We start from the raw sequence: 18,459 nt of genomic DNA, 5'->3' as shown, positions 1-18,459 counted from the left end.
TCCAAGCAAGTAGATACTTATAGATGACTTTCTATTCTCTCCACTAGAGGGTGCCAATGTCTCTAAGTCCTCTAGTCAGGTTGCCTTGGCATCTCATAGGAACATAGATTTAAGGATTTGTCTAGCAGGAGTTTGAAGATGAGGAGTTGGGGCCTGAGAAAGATGTAAGAGATAGGCTTGGGAGTCATCTATATAGTGCAGATAGTTGATGCTGTGAAAGTTCTTGAGACTTCTGAAGGACAAAATGGCTGAGGACAAAACCTTAAGAACTGTCCATATATAAAGGTCAGAAAAAAGAAGAAAAAGAGAGACAGAGAAGGAGGAGAACCAGAAGTGTAGAAATAAGGAACCCCAAGGAGGTACTGGTCAATGATGGTAGATGTTGGTAAGAAACTGAAAAGGAAAAGAAGAAGAAAACTACTATGGTTAAGCAGAAAATGAGGTTACAGACTAGATTTAGGTTGGGGTATGAACATAAAAAATGAGTGGTAGAGAAAAAAGAATACATGGATACATTGAAATTACTTCTTGAAGTTCTGTGGCAAAACAAAAAGGAAGAAAAGAAACAAAACAGTACCTAGAGTAGTACCAAAGAGGTTAAATTTTTAAAAATCAAGAACCAAGACTGCAATCTGTCATAAGCCATTTTGGGGCTAATCTCAGCTCTTTATTACAAATGGATAAGAGTAATGAATTCACACTAAGATATAAATGATGGCAATTTTCCTCAGCACTTGGCACTTTAAAAAGAAAACAGACAGATAACAATGGAACATACAAAAAAATAGGGCTCCATTAATCTAAGAAACTAGATGGCTAAAATTTCGAGTAAGATTCATTCGTTTATTCAACAAATAGTTATTGAGTGCCTACTATATGCCAGCCAGTATTATAGTCTCTAGAGTTACAGCAATGTATAAAACAGAAAATAGGTCCTCGCCCCATGGAATTTACCTTTAATGTGGCTGCAGTGTGGGTTAATGGGACCTGTAAAGCAGGGTAGAACAAATCTGTGTGGTATGCTATTTTAAAGAAGCCTCACTGATAAGATAACATTTGAGCAGAGACCCAGTGGAGGTTAGGGAGAAAGTCAAGGGGCTGGCTATGGAAAGAATTCTAGGAAGAGGGTAGAGGCAAAGGCCTAAGACAGGTATTAGACTGATGATTGTGAAGAACAGCAATGGGGCCAGTGCAGCTGCCCCAGAATGAATGTAAGGGAGAGCAATAGGAGATGAGCTCAGAGTAACAGCAGGGCCAGACTGTGTAGGATCTTACTGGCCATTGTGAGGACCTTGGCTCTTATGCTAAATGACACAGGAAACCACTGCATGGTTTTGAACATGATCATATTCACATTTTAAAAGCATAACCCTGGCTGTTGGGCCAAAAGAGACTGCAGGGTGAATAGAGGGCAAAGGTGAAAGCTAGGAAAGTAGCTCAGAATCAATAGTAATAATTCAGGCTAGAGATCATAGTGGCTTGGACCAGGGTGGTAGCAGGAGAGGTGTGGAAATGGTTGGGTTCCTGGGATGTTTTAAAGGTAGAACTGATAAGATTTGCTAAAGATTGGTTATAGTTCATGAGGGGAGAAAGAGTCAAGGAAAACTTGAGCTACTGATTTGAGCCACAGAAAGATAAACTTGATATTTAAAATCTTAGGAGATATGGAAGACTGGAGATGGGAGAAGGGGAAGACAAATCAGAATTCTGGTTTTGGATACATCAAGCTTGAGATGCCTGATAGAAATAAAATAAAGAATCTGGAGGTGGGATAAAGATGGTGGAGGAGTAAGACATGGGACTCACCTTCTCTCACAAACACTTCAAAAAAACCATATACATGTAGAATGATTCTCAGAGAACATCTAGCAAATGCTGGCAAAAGACCTGAAACCTCCAAAAAGGGCAAGAAACCCTTCACATGACTGAGGAGAACAAAGAGAAAAAAGGAGAGAGAAAGAGGAAAAAAAAGATATCAGGATGGGACCAGCACTCCTGAGAGGGAGCTGTGAAAGAAGAAAGGAATCTGCACCCTGGGAAGCCTAACTGATAGGGAGATCAGTCCAGAGGGAGGGGGATCCTCAAAGCCTTGGAGAAAAATGTACCAGCTGGACTGAGGAGGGCAAAGCAGAGAGAGAGCCATACAGAACTTGGTACCACTGCCCCCAGACACCAAAACCTGAGATGCTTTGGTGGGGGCTGGGTGCTGAGAATCAGGCTTTGGAGGTCAGTTCCTAGGAGAGGACAAGGGTTAGCTGTGAGAAGACAGCCTGAAGGGCTAGGGAGTAGTGCACCACAGGCTGAGGAAAGGAGCACCACAGCTGAGGGAGCGTGGGAGAAGGCCTGGGCCAACAGGAGAACCAAGGGGCCATTGTTGGAGAGGGCAGGAGGAGGAGAGGCTGAATATCTTGCTCTGACAAAGGAATATCTTTCTCCATGCATACAAAAGCTCTCAGATAGTGGGGCACCTCTTGCACAGGCTACAGGAGATAGGGTCAAATCTCTGCAGCCATCTCAGCCTCCCTAGCTGGACATGGCCCACAATCACTAGGGATCCTAAAACAGGATCCTACAGCCCCACTGTAGGAGACACTGAGGAGGGCAATGCCACTGAACCCCACTTGTTGTTGCTCTCACTCCCTTGGGAATGCACATGACATGCTACTGCCACTGCCAAACACTTTGGGCACCACCTACACTCCATGAGGGCCACTGCCACTGCCCAGCACACTGCAACCAGGAGCAGCCTGGACCACCTCCCCAGGAGTCTTTGCCACTGTCAAGGACCCAAAAACTATACACTATCTACAGCCCCTGCCAATTGCCTCCATCTCCCTAGAAGCACGCACTGAATACACACCAGCACACCCACTATCAAGGGGATAACGGTCAGCACACACTGAGGAAAGAGAAGCAAGCATCCAAAAAAAAAAAAAAAAAAAAAAAAGCAGCCTGCATGCCCCACCCACCCAAAAAAAGTAAGCCCTCATAAACTACCAAGGAGTGCTCACACATATAAATAGTGCTCCAAGACCACACTAGCCGTTTTCCCTTAACTCACAGAGTAAGAAAAATATAAGCAAAAAGAAGAAGCTCAGGAAATATTCCCAGTTAGGAAAATAGGAGAATTCTCCTGAAGGAGCAAACAATGAAACAGGCCTCTGCAGTCTAACAGACATGAGTTCAAAAAGGAGATAGTGAAATTCTGAAGGAATTAAGAGTTGATATGAAGGAATTAAGAGCAGATATGAGCAGTAATGCAGATCACTCTAGAAAGGAAATAGAAACTGTATGGAGGAGCCAAGGAAAATTAGAAAATTCATTTGCAGAGACACAAGCTGAGTTAAAGGCACTGAACAGCAGAATGAATAATGCAGAGGAACAAATCAGTGACATGGAAGACAGAATAATGGAAATCACCCAATCAGGGCAGCAGACAGAAAAACCAAATGGAAAAAAAAAATGAAAGAAATATAAGAGATCTATGGGATTAAATAAAGTGGGCCGATCTAAGCATAATAGGGATTCCAGAAGGAAAAGGAAAAGAAAGGGGAACTGAAAATATATTGGAAAAAGTTAAGGCTGAACACTCTCCGTATTCAAAGGAAACAGATCTCAAGATACAGGAAGCACAGAGGGCCCCAAACAAGTTGAACCAAACAGACCTACACCAAGACATATAATAATAAAAATGGCAAAAGTTAAAGATAAGGAGAGGATTCTAAAGGCAGCAAGCAAAAAAAAAAAAGATAATTATAAGAGAACCTCCATAAGGCCATCAGCTAATTTCTCCACAGAAATGGTATAGGTCAGGAGAGAGTGGCAAGACATATTCAAAGTTCTAAAAGGAAAAAATGTGCATCCTAGAATACTCTACCCAGCAAGATCACCTTTTAAAGTAGAAGGAGAAATAAAGCATTTTTTTTTAACAAATAAAAACTAAAAGAAGAGAGCAATACTAAATCCATTCTAAAAGAAATACTGAGAGGTCTCCTCTAAATGGGAAAGAAGTAAGAAGATATAGGATGGAGGAAATCACAAACTGGAGAGTAATCGCTTAAATAAGTCAGTATACAGATCAAAAAGAAAAAAGAAACCTAACTAAGAAATCTATGATAAACACAAGGAACAGCAGAAGGATAAACTCGAAGAAGTGAAAAAGGACATTGAAAATATAAAATGTCAGGAAGGAGAGTAAGAAAACCTACATTTTTTTTTAAAGTGTATGCCTCTATGTGACTATCAAACTAAAGCAAGAAGATACAGAAAGGGGGTAACATACTTGAAAACCAGGGCAACCAGATATCAAAACCAAACAATACATTTACAAAAACTAAGAAGAAGAGGACTCAAGCATAAAATAAAATGGAATTATCCAACCAAAAAAAGAAAGGAACAAAGGAGAAAGGTAGACTCTACTGGAAAATGAGGTTTAAAATGGCAATAAATACATATTTATGAATAATTACCTTAAATGTCAATGCTCCACTGAATGCTCCACTCCAAAGACACAGACTGGAAGACTGGCTAAAAAAAAAAAAGAGCCTACAATATGCAACCCACAAAAGACTCACCTTTAAGGCAAAGGACACATATAAATGAAAAGGGAGGGAATAGAAAAGTTATTTCATGCAAATGGAAAGGACAGATAAAACAGAAGCGGCAATAGTCATATCAGACAAAATAGACTCTAAAACAAAGGCTGTAAGAAAGATAAAGAAGTTCCCTATTTAATGATAAAGGGATCAGTTCAAGAAGAGGATAGTACATTCCATGATATAAATGCCCCTAACATAAGAGCACCCAAATACTTACAACAGATACTAACAGACATAAAAAAGGAGAAGTTGATGCAAATACAATAGTAGTAGGAGACTTTAATAAGCCACTCACATCGATGGACAGATCTCTAGACAGAAAATCAGTAAGGCAACAGAGATCCTAAATGACACAGTAGAACTGTTAGACACAATGGAACTGTTAATTAATATTTTCAGAGCATTACATCCCTCCCCACCCCCTCCCCACCCCCTCCCCCCAAAAAATATACATTCTTTTCAAGTGCACAAGGAACTTTCTCTGGGATTGATCACATGCTTGGGCACAAAACTAATCTCAACAAATTTAAGAGTACACAAAGAATTTCAAGCATCTTCTCTGACCACAATGGCATGATACTAGAAATGAACCACCGGGGGAAAAATGAGAAGAAAGCTGACTACAAGGAAACCAAACAACACGTTGCTGAAATACAAATGGGTCAATGAGGAAATCAAAAAAGGAAATTAAAAAAAAATACCTTGAGACAAAAGACAATGAAAACACAACCATTCAATATCTATGGGATGCCTCAAAAGCAGTTCTTAGAGGGAAGTTCACAGGGATACAGGCCTTCTTCAAAAAAGAAGAAAAATCTCAAATCAGCAGCCTAACCTACCACCTAAAAGAATTAGAAAAAGAACAAACAAAACCTAAATTCAGCAGAAGGATGGACATCATAAAGATCAGAGAGGAGATCAATAAAATAGAGATTCAAAAAACAATAGAAAAACATCGTGAAACCAAGGGCTGGTTCTTAGAAAGGGTAAACAAAATTGACAAACCTCTGGCCAGACATGCCAAGAAGAAGAGAGGGAGAACCCAAATAAACACCGTAAGAAATGAAAAAGGAGAAAGCTCAACGGACACTGCAGAAATACAAAAAAACCGTAAGAGAATACTATGAACAATTACATGCCAACAAATGTGACAACCTAGAAAATGGACAGATTTCTAGAAACATACATCCCACCAAAATCGAATCAAGAAGAAATAGGTAATTTGAACAGATCGATCACAAGAAATGAAATTGAATATGCAATAAAAAACACTCCCTACAAACAAAAGTCTAGGACCAGATGACTTCACGGGTGAATTCTACCAAACATACAAAGAAGAACTTATACCCATCCTTCTTAAATGTTTCCAAAAAACTGAAGAAGGAGGAACACTCCCAAAGACACTCTATGATGCCACTATCACCCTAATACCAAAACCAGGTAAAGACACTACCAAAAAAGGAAATTACAGGTCAATATCTTTGATGAATATAGACACAGAAATCCTCAACAAAATTTTAGCCAACCGAATCCAACAACACATAAAAACAATCATGCACTACGACCAAGTGGGATTCATCCCAAGTTCACAAGGATGGTTCAACATACATAAATCGATCAGTCATGCAGCACATTAACAAAAGAAAAGTAAAAAAAAAGACACACGATCATCTCAATAGATGCAGAAAAAGCATTTGACAAAAATCCAACACCCCCTCATGACAAAAAAGGAAAAAACTCTTACCAAAGTGGGTATAGAGGGGCCACACCCAAACCTCATAAAAGCCACTTATGACAAACCAACAGCTGATATAGTACTCAAAGAAGAAAAGCTAAAAGCCTTCCTGCTAAAATCTAGAACAAGCAAAGTATGCCCTCTCTTAGCACTTTTATTCAACGTGGTATTGGAATCCCTAGCCACAGAAATCAGAGAAACAAAGGAAATAAAAGGTTATCACAAATTGGAAGAGAAGAGGTAGAACTGTCACTCTCTGCAGTTTGACAGGATACTATATGGAGAAAAACCTAAGGACTCCACACACAAAAAAAAAAACCTTGAATGATCAACAAATTCAGCAAAGCAGCAGGATACAAGGTTGACATTCAGAAATCAGTTGCATTTCTGTATATTAACAATGAAATAATAGAAAAGGAATATAAAAATACAATACCTTTTAAAATCGCACTCCAGAGTACTAAATACTTAGAAATAGACCCGACCAAGGAGTTCAAAGACTTATATGCCGAGAACATAAAACATTACTCAAGGAAACTGAAGAAGATTCAAAGAAGTGGAAAAATATTCCATGCTCCTGGATTGGAAGAATTCATATTGTTGAAGTGGCCATACTATGTAAAGCAATCTACAGATTTAATGTGATCCCTATCGAATTTCTCAGAACTAGAGCAAATAATCTAAAGGTTTATACGGAACCATAAAAGACCCAGAATTGCCAAAGCAATCTGCAGGAAAAAAACAAAAACGAAAACAAAAAAACAAGCAGGAGGCATAACTCTCCCAGACTTCAGACAATATTACAAAGCTCCAGTATTCAACAGAGTGTGGTTCTGGTTCAAAAACAGACAACCAAATCGATGGAACAGAATAGAGAGCCCGGAAATAAACCCAGACACCTGCGGTCAATTAATCTTTGACGAAGGAGGCAAGAATATAAAATTGGAAAAAGACAATCTCTTTAGCAAATGGTACTGGGAAAACTGGCAGCTGCATGTAAATTAATGAAACTAGAACACACCCTCATGCCATGCACAAAAATAAACTCAAAATGGCTTAAAGAGTTAAACATATGACAAGACACAACAAAACTCCTAGAAGAGAATGTAGGCAAAACATTGTCTGACATAAACTGTGTTTTCCTAAGTCAGTCTCCGAAGGCAATAGAAATAATAACAAAAAATATGGAGTTCCTGTCGTGGCTCAGTGGTTGACGAATCCGACTAGGAACCATGAGGTTGCGGGTTTGATCCTTGGCCTCGCTCAGTGGGTTAAGGATCTGGCGTTGCCATGATCTGTGGTGTGGGTTGCAGATGAGACTCGGATCCCGCATTGCTGTGGCTCTGGCGTAGGCTGGTGGCTGCAGCTCCGATTCGACCCCTAGCCTGGGAGTGTCCATATGCCGTGGGAGCGGCCCAAGAAATGGCAAAAAGACAAAAAAGAAAGAAAGAAAGAAAGAAAGAAGGGAGGGAGGGAGGGAGGGAGGGAGGGAGGGAGGGAGGAAGGAAGGAAGGAAGGAAAGAAAGAAAGAAAGAAAGAAAGAAAGAAAGAAAGAAAGAAAGAAAGAAAGAAAGAAAGAAAGAAAGAAAGAAAAACAAAAATAAACCAATGGGTCCTAATCAAACTTACAAGCGTTTGCACAGCTAAGAAAATGATAAAAATATTAAAAAGGAAAAGACAACCTAAGGTATGGAAGAAAATAATTGCAAATGATGCAGCTGACAAGGGCTTAATATCCAAAATAAACAAACAACACCTACAACTCAACAGTAAAAAAACAAACAACCCCTTCAAAAAATGGGCAGAAGTCTTAAAGAGACAGTCTTCCAAAGAAGACATAATGGATGGCCAGTAGGCACGCTAAAAAATGCTCAACATCACTAATTATTAGAGAAATGCAAATCAAAACTACAGTGAGGTCCTACCTCACACTGTTCAGAATGGCTATCATTAATAAGTCTCCAAATTACAAGTGCTGGAGAGGGTACAGAGAGAAGGGTACCCTCTTACAGTGTTGGTTGGAATGCAAAGTGGGACAACCACTAGGCAAAACAGTATGGAGGTTCCTTGCAAAATTAAATACAGAACTACTGTATGATCTAGCAATCCCACTCCTGGGCATATATCCAGACAGAACTGCAATTCAAAAGGATACATGCACCTGTATGTTCATTGCAGCTCTATTCACAATAGCCAATACAGTGGAAAAAACCTAAATGTTCATTGACAGGGAAATGGATAAAGAAGATGTGGTATTACTCGGCCATAATGACGAATAAAATGGGAGTTCCCTTTGTGGCTCAGAGGCAACAAACCCAACTCATATCCATGAGGATGCATGTTTAATCCCTGGTCTCACTCAGTGGATTAAGGACCTAGTGTTGCCCTGAGCTGTGGTGTAGGTCGCAGATGTGGCTCGGATCTGTCATTACTGTGGCTGTGGTATAGGTTGGAAGCTGCAGCCCTAATTCAACCCCTAGCCCTGGGAACTTCCATATGCAGGTGCAGCACTAAAAAAAGAGAAAAAAAAAAAGGCAAAAGCAAAAAAACCAAAAACAAAAAACCCCGAAATAATTCCATTTTCATCAACATGGGTGTAACTAGAGATTCTCACACTAGGTGAAGTAAAACAGAAGGTAAAGAGAAATACCACATGGTATCATATCAAGTTATCATATCAAGTTATCATATCAAGTTATCATATCAAGTTATTGATATCACTTATATGTGGAATATATGGCACAAATTAAAGTTATCTACGAATAGAAACAGACTCACAGACAAGAATAGACTTATGTTTGCCAAGGGAAAGGAGAAAGGGAGTAGGATAGCCTGAGCGTTTCACATTAGTAGATGCAAACTATTACATATAAAATGGATGGGCAATGATGTCCAACTTTACAGCACAGGGAACTATGTCCAATCTCTTGGAGTAGTACATGATGGAAATAATATGAGAAAAATCATATATATATGAATATGTATAATATATTAAAAATTATATAAATCTGACCCAGTGTATATATCATTTATATTATATATGACAATATATGAGACAAATTAATGTATAATTAATAATATATAAATATATAAATATAAATCTTTATATATGTGTTTTATATATATAGTATGAGAAAAATTATACATATTAGAATTTTATACACACACCTGACTGGGTCCCTTTCCTGAACAGCACGACATTGTAAATCAACTATACTTTTATTTTTTAAAAGTAAAAAATATATAAATAAAAGGATAGTTAAGGTGACCCCCACAATGAATTATTTGATTCACAGTAATTCAATAATTCATATTTGGGGAGGATTATGGTTGCTTTGCAGAGGCCGTGAACTAAAGAAAACAGTGGTGTTGAAAATCCACTAATGCTTTGACGAGTAAGTTAAACTGATGAAAGTGATTGGGGGAAGATGAATATTGACGAATGGGAAGCATCTAGAAGTAGACAGGCAAGTGCATTCCTTTGATAATTCATGCTGAGAATGAATGCCAGAAGTAGAATGGTAGCAATTGATGTGAAGGAATGGGGTGGGTATGGGACATATGGTGAACAGCATTTGCAGTATTAGGGACCAACCTGACAATGAACACATTATTTCCAATAGTGGTTATGGTAGTTCCAGTCCCAGAAATATTGGAAATAAGGAATTGAGTGAAAAAATATTTTGAAAGTGTCACTAGGCTAAACTCTCCAGCCAGTCATTTTGCTGACCTTGTCTCCTGACACTATTCCTGTCATTCCATAAAGGAGTATAGGTCCAGCAGTGCCAGATTTTCTGATTTTTCAAGAAAAGCTGGAAATCTAGCTACTTTGTCATATATTTACATTTTTTTTTCATTTTAAGGCTTTATTGAAGTATAATTGATTTACAGTGTTGTGATAATTTCTGCTGTACAACAAAGTGATTCAATTATACACATCTGCATTCTCTTGCAGATTCTTTTCCCATATAGATTATCACAGAATATTGGGTAGAGTTCTCTGTGCTATACAGCAGGTCCCAGTGGCCGATCATTCCATATACCTCTGTGTGAGTTCGTCAATCCCAAACCCTCAGTCTGTCCCTCTTCTCCCCATCTGTCCCTTTTGGTAAACATCTGTTTTTCTTTTCTTTTTCCTTTTTTTTTTTTTTTTTTTTTTTTTTTTTGGTCTTTTCTAGGGCCACACTCGTGGCACATGGAGGTTCCCAGGCTAGGGGTCTAATCAGAGCTGTAGCTGCCAGCCTACACCACAGCTCACGGCAATGCCAGATCCTTAACCCACTGAGTGAGGCCAGGGATCAAATCCACAACCTCATGGTTCCTAGTCGGATTCGTTAACCACTGAGCCACGTCGGGAACTCCACCATTTGTTTTTCAAAGTCCATGAGTCTGTTTCTGTTCTGCGTGTAAGTTCACTTGTATTCTTTTTTAAGAGTCCATATGTCAGTCTTTCACCATCTAACTTCACTTAGCTTGATAATCTCTAGGTTCATCCATGTTGCTGCAAATGGCATTATTTCATTCTTTTTTATAGCTGAGTAATATTCCATTTTATATATGTACCACATCTTCTTATCCATTCCTCTGTCAATGGACATTTAGGTTGCTTCCATGTTTCAGCTGTTTAAATAGTGCTGCAATGAACTTTGAGGTACATGTATCTTTTTGAATTATGATTTTCTCCAGATAGATACCCAGCAGTGGGTTTGCTAGATGTCTTTCCATTTTTAAATGTTAACAATTCAGTTTTTTGTTAACAAAATATACTGTGGACCAGACTTGGTTGCCAATTTGCAACCTTTATCTAGAGTTGTGTGTGCTCCATTCTAAAATCACATTGAAATGTATCCTGAACCAAATAGTAATAGTCCCTTTTAGAAGCCTCATGTGTAATTTCTATTAGCAGGAAGCTTATAGAAATGCTTTTTGTAGTTGCTAATGTTTTCCTTTTGTTGGGATGTTGGTTTGAAAGTTACAAGCCTTTCTCTGCTTCTTCCCAGCCAGGTCTCTAGACAAACTTTATAACTTTGCTGATTGCTCTGGACTCCACCTGATATTTGCTCTAAATGCACTGCGTCGTAATCCAAATAACTCCTGGAACAGTTCTAGTGCCCTGAGTCTGCTGAAGTACAGTGCCAGCAAAAAGTACAACATTTCTTGGGAACTGGGTAATGGTAAGTAAGGATGCTATTTCCTCTGAAATGACAAGGGTAAAAAATAAGTTGGCCTGGGATATAGTTTCATACCATCTCTAGCACAGTGGCCCAGAAAACACTTGAGTTATTTGACCACTGAGTTGACCTTCCCAATAGTCAAAGACTGAACATTTAGGGAGTAGATTTACTGAAACCATACCATTTGCATCTGTAGATATCTTCTCTTTACCTCATTCCAAATATAGGGGAAATGCCAAATGTGATTTGTGATTAACAAATGAATGTTAAACTAAATACAATCCATCTGCACAGCCTCAGCTTCCTTTTTTGATGTATTTTTTATGGAACACTGGTCCTACAAAATGACCCTTATAATAATTCAAGAGTTTAGTTGACTGTATTTGGCCCTATAGTATATGTACCTCTTGAAGGTTCACCATGCACATTAATGTATAAAAGGCTCTGAGAAGTCCTGTTGCAATAAAATCTGTGTAACTTTTTTTTTAACCCAGCATTTGTTAAATCACATAACCAGGGTTGGTTTCAGGATATGCATCCTGTGCAGTCACATAGGGTCCTTTGCTTATAAGAGACCCACGCTTGGTTTATTGCTCTGCTTTTTCCATCTTCATTTTTTAAACAAGGGGACCACATTTTCATTTTGCATGGGGCCCTGAAAATTAGGTAGGCAGTGCTGTTTAATCATTGCACTCTGTGTGCATTTGAGAGATCTCTTATCATCTCATAGAACAAAATACCATGGAACACACTTTAGAGAAATAGTGCCTAAATAACACAATTTTTCCTAATGATGTGTTTGATATATAGATATTCTATAGATTCTATGACTCTAATGTTATTGAGTTAATTAGTATGGTTATGGTTTAAATTATGGATAGTATAAATTTGAAAATATTCTGATTTCATAATTAAAAAACTTTTTTGGTAAACCTTAGAATAAAACAATAGAGTATAACAAACCAAGAATTGTCTTAAAATTACTGTTACAAATTTATATCAGCATTTTTATCCACAGCCTCATATATCTGTAGCTAACCCACACTGTGTGTGTGTGTGTGTGTGTGTGTGTGTGTACACATATACAGGCACATGTGTGTATTTACTTCTAGAATTTGAGATTCTCATAAGGTAGCAAGGGATGAGGATTTTATAGGCACAGGTGCCTTTTTTCCTATCAGTAGCCATTAATTGGAATGTAGCTCTCTCTCTTTTCCTTCCCTGGAGTGAGAGAGAGTGAAGGAGAGTTAGGTGCTAAATGGAGACCTGAGCTGAATTAATAATTTGGCTATGGGGGTGTCACTAGGGTAGCCTGAGATTTTTCAAGTTCCCAAACAGTCTAGGTATCAAACATCCTAGGACAAAAGCAGGAGTGATATGATCAGTTTGGAGTGAGGCAAAATTACTGCATAGGAGGCAAAGCCATTTACTGATTCCTTCCCTCCCCATCTTCTATTTCATACTGCTTGACATTCTTTGATATTTTATGTTGTCTCATGACCACCCCACCTAACTTTACCCTGCTCCAGTATCAGACTCCACCCGGCCTAGCTCTTTTCCTCAAACACAGCAAAATATGCATTCTACAATCAGGGCATTATACCTGTCCAGTTATAATGTTTAAAGTTGGTCAGTATAAGACAGTAAAGAGTGGTAGGGCCTCTGGTGAGCTGGAGAATACATACTCTGACTCAAGTGCATGTTTTCTTTATAAAATATTTCTAAGTAAAATTGTTTTGTATAGCAGACAAACAAACAAAACAAAAACAAAAACAAAAACAAAACCTAAGCTGGTAGAAGATAAGTCCGAAACAATTAAAACTTTCTTACAAGCGATTGATGGGAATAATTCCTCCAGAGTTTTTGGCATCTCTGAATATGGGAGATGATTAAACTAAATAGATAAACTAAATAAATAAACCTGTAAATAGTATAAGTGAGTGATTTGGTGGGGGGATGGATAGGGAGAGATGCATATTTTTTTATGTAGCTATCTGTTCCAAATAACTGAGAGGCTTCCCCTTTCCGTCCTTGCCCCCAAATTATGCTAAACAGCTTGGGGATGGGGTTAATTACATTTTTTAGATGTTGTTTAGTCACTGTAGTCACACAACACTTGATTCCCATAATCTTTTTAAGTTTCTTTTTAGGGCTTAACAAAAACATAGACTCATTTTGAGGAGGCAAAAAGGCAGAGTCATCGATAAGAAAATAAGGAGATAGTAATAGATAGGAAAATAACCAAATCTATGAATTAAAAAATTCAATAAAGTAGAAACTATTTAATAATGTTCTTATGAGCATGTCTATCAAGGTATATATAGATGGTTTTTGAGTCTTAGTCAAGAAGACTAGATTTGGTCTGTTTGTCTCCACCTTCCTTTTAAAAACTATATTTCTGTGTTTTGATATGACTAATAAGTAGTCTGCCCAGCTAAACATATCTGTTAGGGATTGAAGAAGATTTATTTTTGCTGCTTCTTCTCATTCATTTTACAGCTACTGATAGTCTTTCTTGTGCTAGCATCATATCCCTTAAGGTATCTAATGTATTCTGCTCACACCTATTCTGGGGTATATACTCAAGCCTTTCTCCCTCCAAAGTTATCTGATCATCCTCCTGGCCTAGACTTGTCTCTCCAGTCATTTGTCCATTTTCCTCTCTGTAATCTTATCTTTTTAGAAAGATGTAATAGCTTAATTATTATATCCAGATTTAGGGAGGGATGAGAGAACTGGTCAGTCCTCTTATCACTCATCCTCCCATGTACCCACATCCTATTAACAGTACTTTCTCTAGAGCACATCTGGCATTGGAAAATCCAAAGAAGACATTTCTTTGGTTGTTTCTCCTGGAGTAGCTTAACTTCAATTAACTTTTTTTTTCTCCTTTGAAATCAGTGAATACTATAGTCTACAAACCACAAAAGCAAAATGTACCCAGTATCAAGAGGTGAAGATTAAGAAAGTTTAGGATGTCAAAGTCTATGAAAGAATGACTTTCTTGTTACAATATTTTTAACAATTATGTTCTATAGATACAAAATGAAATTGGCCTATAGTTTTCTTTTTTTGTGGAATCTTTGTCTGGTTTTGGTACCAAGGTGATGGTAGCCTCATAGAATGCGTTTGGGAGTATCCCTTCCTCTGTAATTTTTTGAAATAGTTTCAGAAGGAGAGGTGTTAGCTCTTCTCTAAATGTTTGATAGAATTCGCCTGTGAAGCCATCTGGTCTTGGACTTTTGTTTGTTGGAAGTTTTTTAATCACAGTTTCAATTTCAGTTCTTGTGATTGGTCCATTTATCTTTTCTATTTCATCTTGGTTTAGTCTTGGAAGATTGTACTTTTCTAAGAATTTGTCCATTTCTTCTAGGTTTTCCATTTTATTGGCATATAGTTGCATATAGTAGTCTCTTACGATCCTTTGTATTTCTGTGATGTTCATTGTAACTTCTCCTGTTTCATTTCTAATTATATTGATTTGAGTCCTCTCTCTTTTTTGCTTGATAAGTCTAGCTAGGGGTTTATCAATTTTGTTGATCTTTTCAAAGAACCAGCTTTTCGTTTCATTGATCTTTTCTATGGTTTTCTTCATTTCTATTTCATTGATTTCTGCTCTGATCTATATGACTTCTTTCCTTCTGCTAACTTTAGGTCTTGTCTGTTCTTCTCTCTTGAGCTGCTTTAGATGTAAAGTTAGCTTGTTTATCTGAGCTTTTTCTTGTTTCCTGAGGTGGGCTTGTATTGCTCTCACCTTTCCTCTTAGAAGGGCTTTTGCTGCATCCCATAGGTTTTGGAGTGTCGTTATCTTCATTGTCATTTGCTGCCAGGTATTTTTTAATTTCTTCTTTGATTTCTTCAGTGATCCATTGGTTGTTTAGTAGCATGTTGTTTAGTCTCCACGTGTTTGTGTTTTTTGCAGTTTTTTCTTCTTCTTGTTGATTTTCAGTCGTGTAGCGTTGTGGTCGGAAAAGATGCTTGATATGATTTCAACCTTCTTAAAAGTTACCAAGGTTGGATTTGTAGCCCAGGATGTGATCAGTCTTAGACAATGTTCCATGTGCACTTGAGAAGAATATGTATTCTATTGCTTTTGGATGAAATGTCCTATAAATATCTATTAAATCCATCTGGTTTAATGCATCATTCAGGGCCTGTGTTTCCTTATTGATTTTCTGTCTGGTTGATCTGTCCATTGCTGTAAGAGGGGTGTTAAAATCCCCCACTATTATTGTGTTACTGTCAATTTCTCCTTTTAAGGTTGTTAGCAGTTGCCTTATATATTGTGGTGAACCTGTGTTGGGTGCGTAGATATTTAAAATTGTTACATCTTCTTCCTGGATTGATCCTTTGATCATTATGTAATGTCCTTCTTTGTCCCTTAAAATATTCTTGATTTTAAAGTCTATTTTGTCTGATATGAGTATTGCTACTCCAGCTTTCTTTTGATCCACGTTTGCATGAAATATTTTCTTCTATCCTCTCTCTTTCAATTTGTATATGTCCCTAGAAGTGAAGTGGGTCTCTTGAAGACAGCATATATATGGGTCTTGTTTTTGTATCCATTCAGCCAGTCTGTGTCTTTTGGTTGAGGCAATTAGTCCATTAACATTTAAGGTAATTATTGATATGTATGTTCTTATTGCCATTTTATTAGTTACTTTGGATTTGTTTTTGCTGCTTTTTTTTCTTTCCTTCTTCTCTTGTTCTTTTGTGCCTATAGAAGTTCCTTTAATATTTGTTGTAAGGCTGGTTTAGTGTTGCTGAATTCTGTCAGCTTTTGCTTATCTGTGAAGGTTTTGATTTCTCCTTCAAATCTGAACGAGAGCCTTGCTGGGTAGAGTAATCTTGGTTGGAGGTTTTTTTCCTTTCATCACGTTAAGTATATGGTGCCACTCCCTTCTGGCCTGCAGAGTTTCTGCTGAAAAATCTGCTGATAACCTTATCGGGGTTCCCTTGTATGTTACTTGTTTCTTTTCCCTGGCTGCTTTCAAGATTTTCTCTTTGTCTTTAATTTTGGTCAGTTTGATTAGTATGTGTCTTGGTGTATTCCTCCTTGGGTTTATTTTATATGGTACTCATTGTGCTTCCTGGATTTGAGTGAGTGGTTCCTTCCCCATGTTAGGGAAGTTTTCGGCTATTATCTCTTGGAATATGTTTTCTGTCCCCTTCTCTCTTTCTTCTCCTTCTGGCACCCCTATAATACGGATGTTGGAGCGTTTCACGTTGTCCCAGAAATCTCTGAGACTCTCTTCATTTGTTTTCAGTCTTTTTTCTCTTTTCTGTTCTGCATCCGTAATTTCCACGCATCTGTCCTCCACCTCGCTTGTTTGTTCTTCTGCCTCCTGTATGCTGCTGTTCGCTGCTTCTAGTGAAGTTTTTATTTCAGTTATTGTGTTTTGCATCTCTTCTTGTTTAAGTTTTATACCTTGTATCTCTTTGGTCAGTGTTTCCTGTAAGTTATCCATCTTTGCCTCCAGTTTATTCCCAATGTCTTGCATCATCTTCAGCATCAACAATCTAAAGCCTTTTTCCTGGAGGCTGAGAATCTCCTCCTCACTTAGCGCTTTTTCTGGGGTTTTTCCTTTCTCCCTCATCTGAGGCATAGTCCTCTGTCTTTTCATTTTTATAGGTTTTTGGTGTGGTGACCTTTTGACAGATAATAGAGTTGTGGCCTCTCTCACTTCTGGTGTCTGCCCCCCCTTGTGGCTGAAGTCAGTATGGGGGCTTCCTGAAGGCTTCCTGATGGGAGGGGCTGATGCCTGCCCCCTAGTAGGTGGAGCTGATTCTAATCCCTCTGGTGGGTGGGGCTTAGTCTCTGTTTGGGTTAGAGGCAGCTGTGTGCCTCAGGGGTCTTTAGGGAGCCTGTTTACTGAGGGGCGGGGCTGTGATCCCACCAGGATTGTTGTTTGCCCTGGGGCTTCTCGGCACTGACTGACGGGTGGGGCCAGATTTTCCCAAAATGGCCACCTGCAGAGAAAGGCAGCTGCTGAATATTCCTGAGAGCTTTGCTTTCAGTGTTCTTCCCTCACAACAAGCCATATTCACCTGTATTTTCCCAGGATGTCCTCCGAGAACTGCAGTCAGGTTTGACCCAGATTCCCATGGAGACTTTGCTTTGCCCTGGGACCCAGTGGACATTATAGTCCATGTGTGCCTTTTAAGAATGGGGGTCTCCGTTTACCCCAGTCCTGTGGAGCTCTTGGCACACAAGCCCCACTGGCCTTCAATGCCAGATGCTCCAGGGGCTCTTTCTCCCCGTGCCAGATCCCCGCACGTGAGGTTTTGAGGTGGGGCTTAGAACTCTCACTCTAGTAGGTGAGTCTCTGTGAACCAGTTAATTTTCAGTCTGTGGAGCTTCCCACCCAGGAGATATGGGGTTGTTTACATTGCAAAATCACCCCTCCTACCTGTTGATGCGTCCTCCTCTTTTTCTTCTGGAGTAGGGTATCTTTTTTAAGGTTTCCATTTGGGTGAAGAGTGCTCAGTCTTTAGTTGTGAATTTTGTTGTTTTTAGGAGAGAAATTGAGCTCTGGTTCTTCTATTCTGTCATCTTCCCATGTCTCTTTTTTAATTATAGTTTTCTCCTGCCAGGATCCCCAGCCTCTGGAGGGTGGCTGTGGCATACAGCTCCTGCGAATGCTTGCCGTAGGGCTCAGATGCATGGACCAGGCGCTTGGTGGGCGACAGGGTGGCATACGTGCCGATAGTGGAGCTCAGCTGGTGGATGGGCAAGGAGGAGATGGTGGACTGCCTTATTAAGCTTTTAGTCTGTGTCTATATGGATAAATATATTATATATTTATGTATAGCCACTTATACATTTTGATTATGTATACTTGTGTATATGTATCAGTTATAGCATTCTGAAGGCCAAACACAGGGTTGAGCCACTGTCTTCAGACACATTGCCAAATAATGAAGCTAGACCATAGCCCAGAGCTTTAGAGAA

General features: G+C 38.8%; 1 protein-coding gene across 7 annotated transcripts in view; it reads left to right on the top strand.

Moving 5' to 3' along the window:
- Window positions 1–18,459, top strand: part of HPSE2 (heparanase 2 (inactive)) — a 760,216-nt gene that overhangs the window by 504,433 nt on the left and 237,324 nt on the right. For all 7 annotated transcript variants that reach the window (XM_084995064.1, XM_021072270.2, XM_021072269.2 and 4 more), the window contains one exon: window positions 11,334–11,507. In XM_084995064.1, coding sequence (XP_084851190.1) covers window positions 11,334–11,507 — 174 coding nt within the window. The remainder of the gene's footprint in view (window positions 1–11,333; window positions 11,508–18,459) is intronic.

Source organism: Sus scrofa, chromosome 14 (genome assembly GCF_054392235.1).
Source record: "Sus scrofa isolate SSC_HxYL_T2T_F1_AM1 chromosome 14, Sscrofa_HxYL_maternal_Yorkshire_Landrace_v2.0, whole genome shotgun sequence".
NCBI lineage: Eukaryota > Metazoa > Chordata > Mammalia > Artiodactyla > Suidae > Sus > Sus scrofa.
This window is presented reverse-complemented; position numbering and strand designations above follow the sequence as displayed.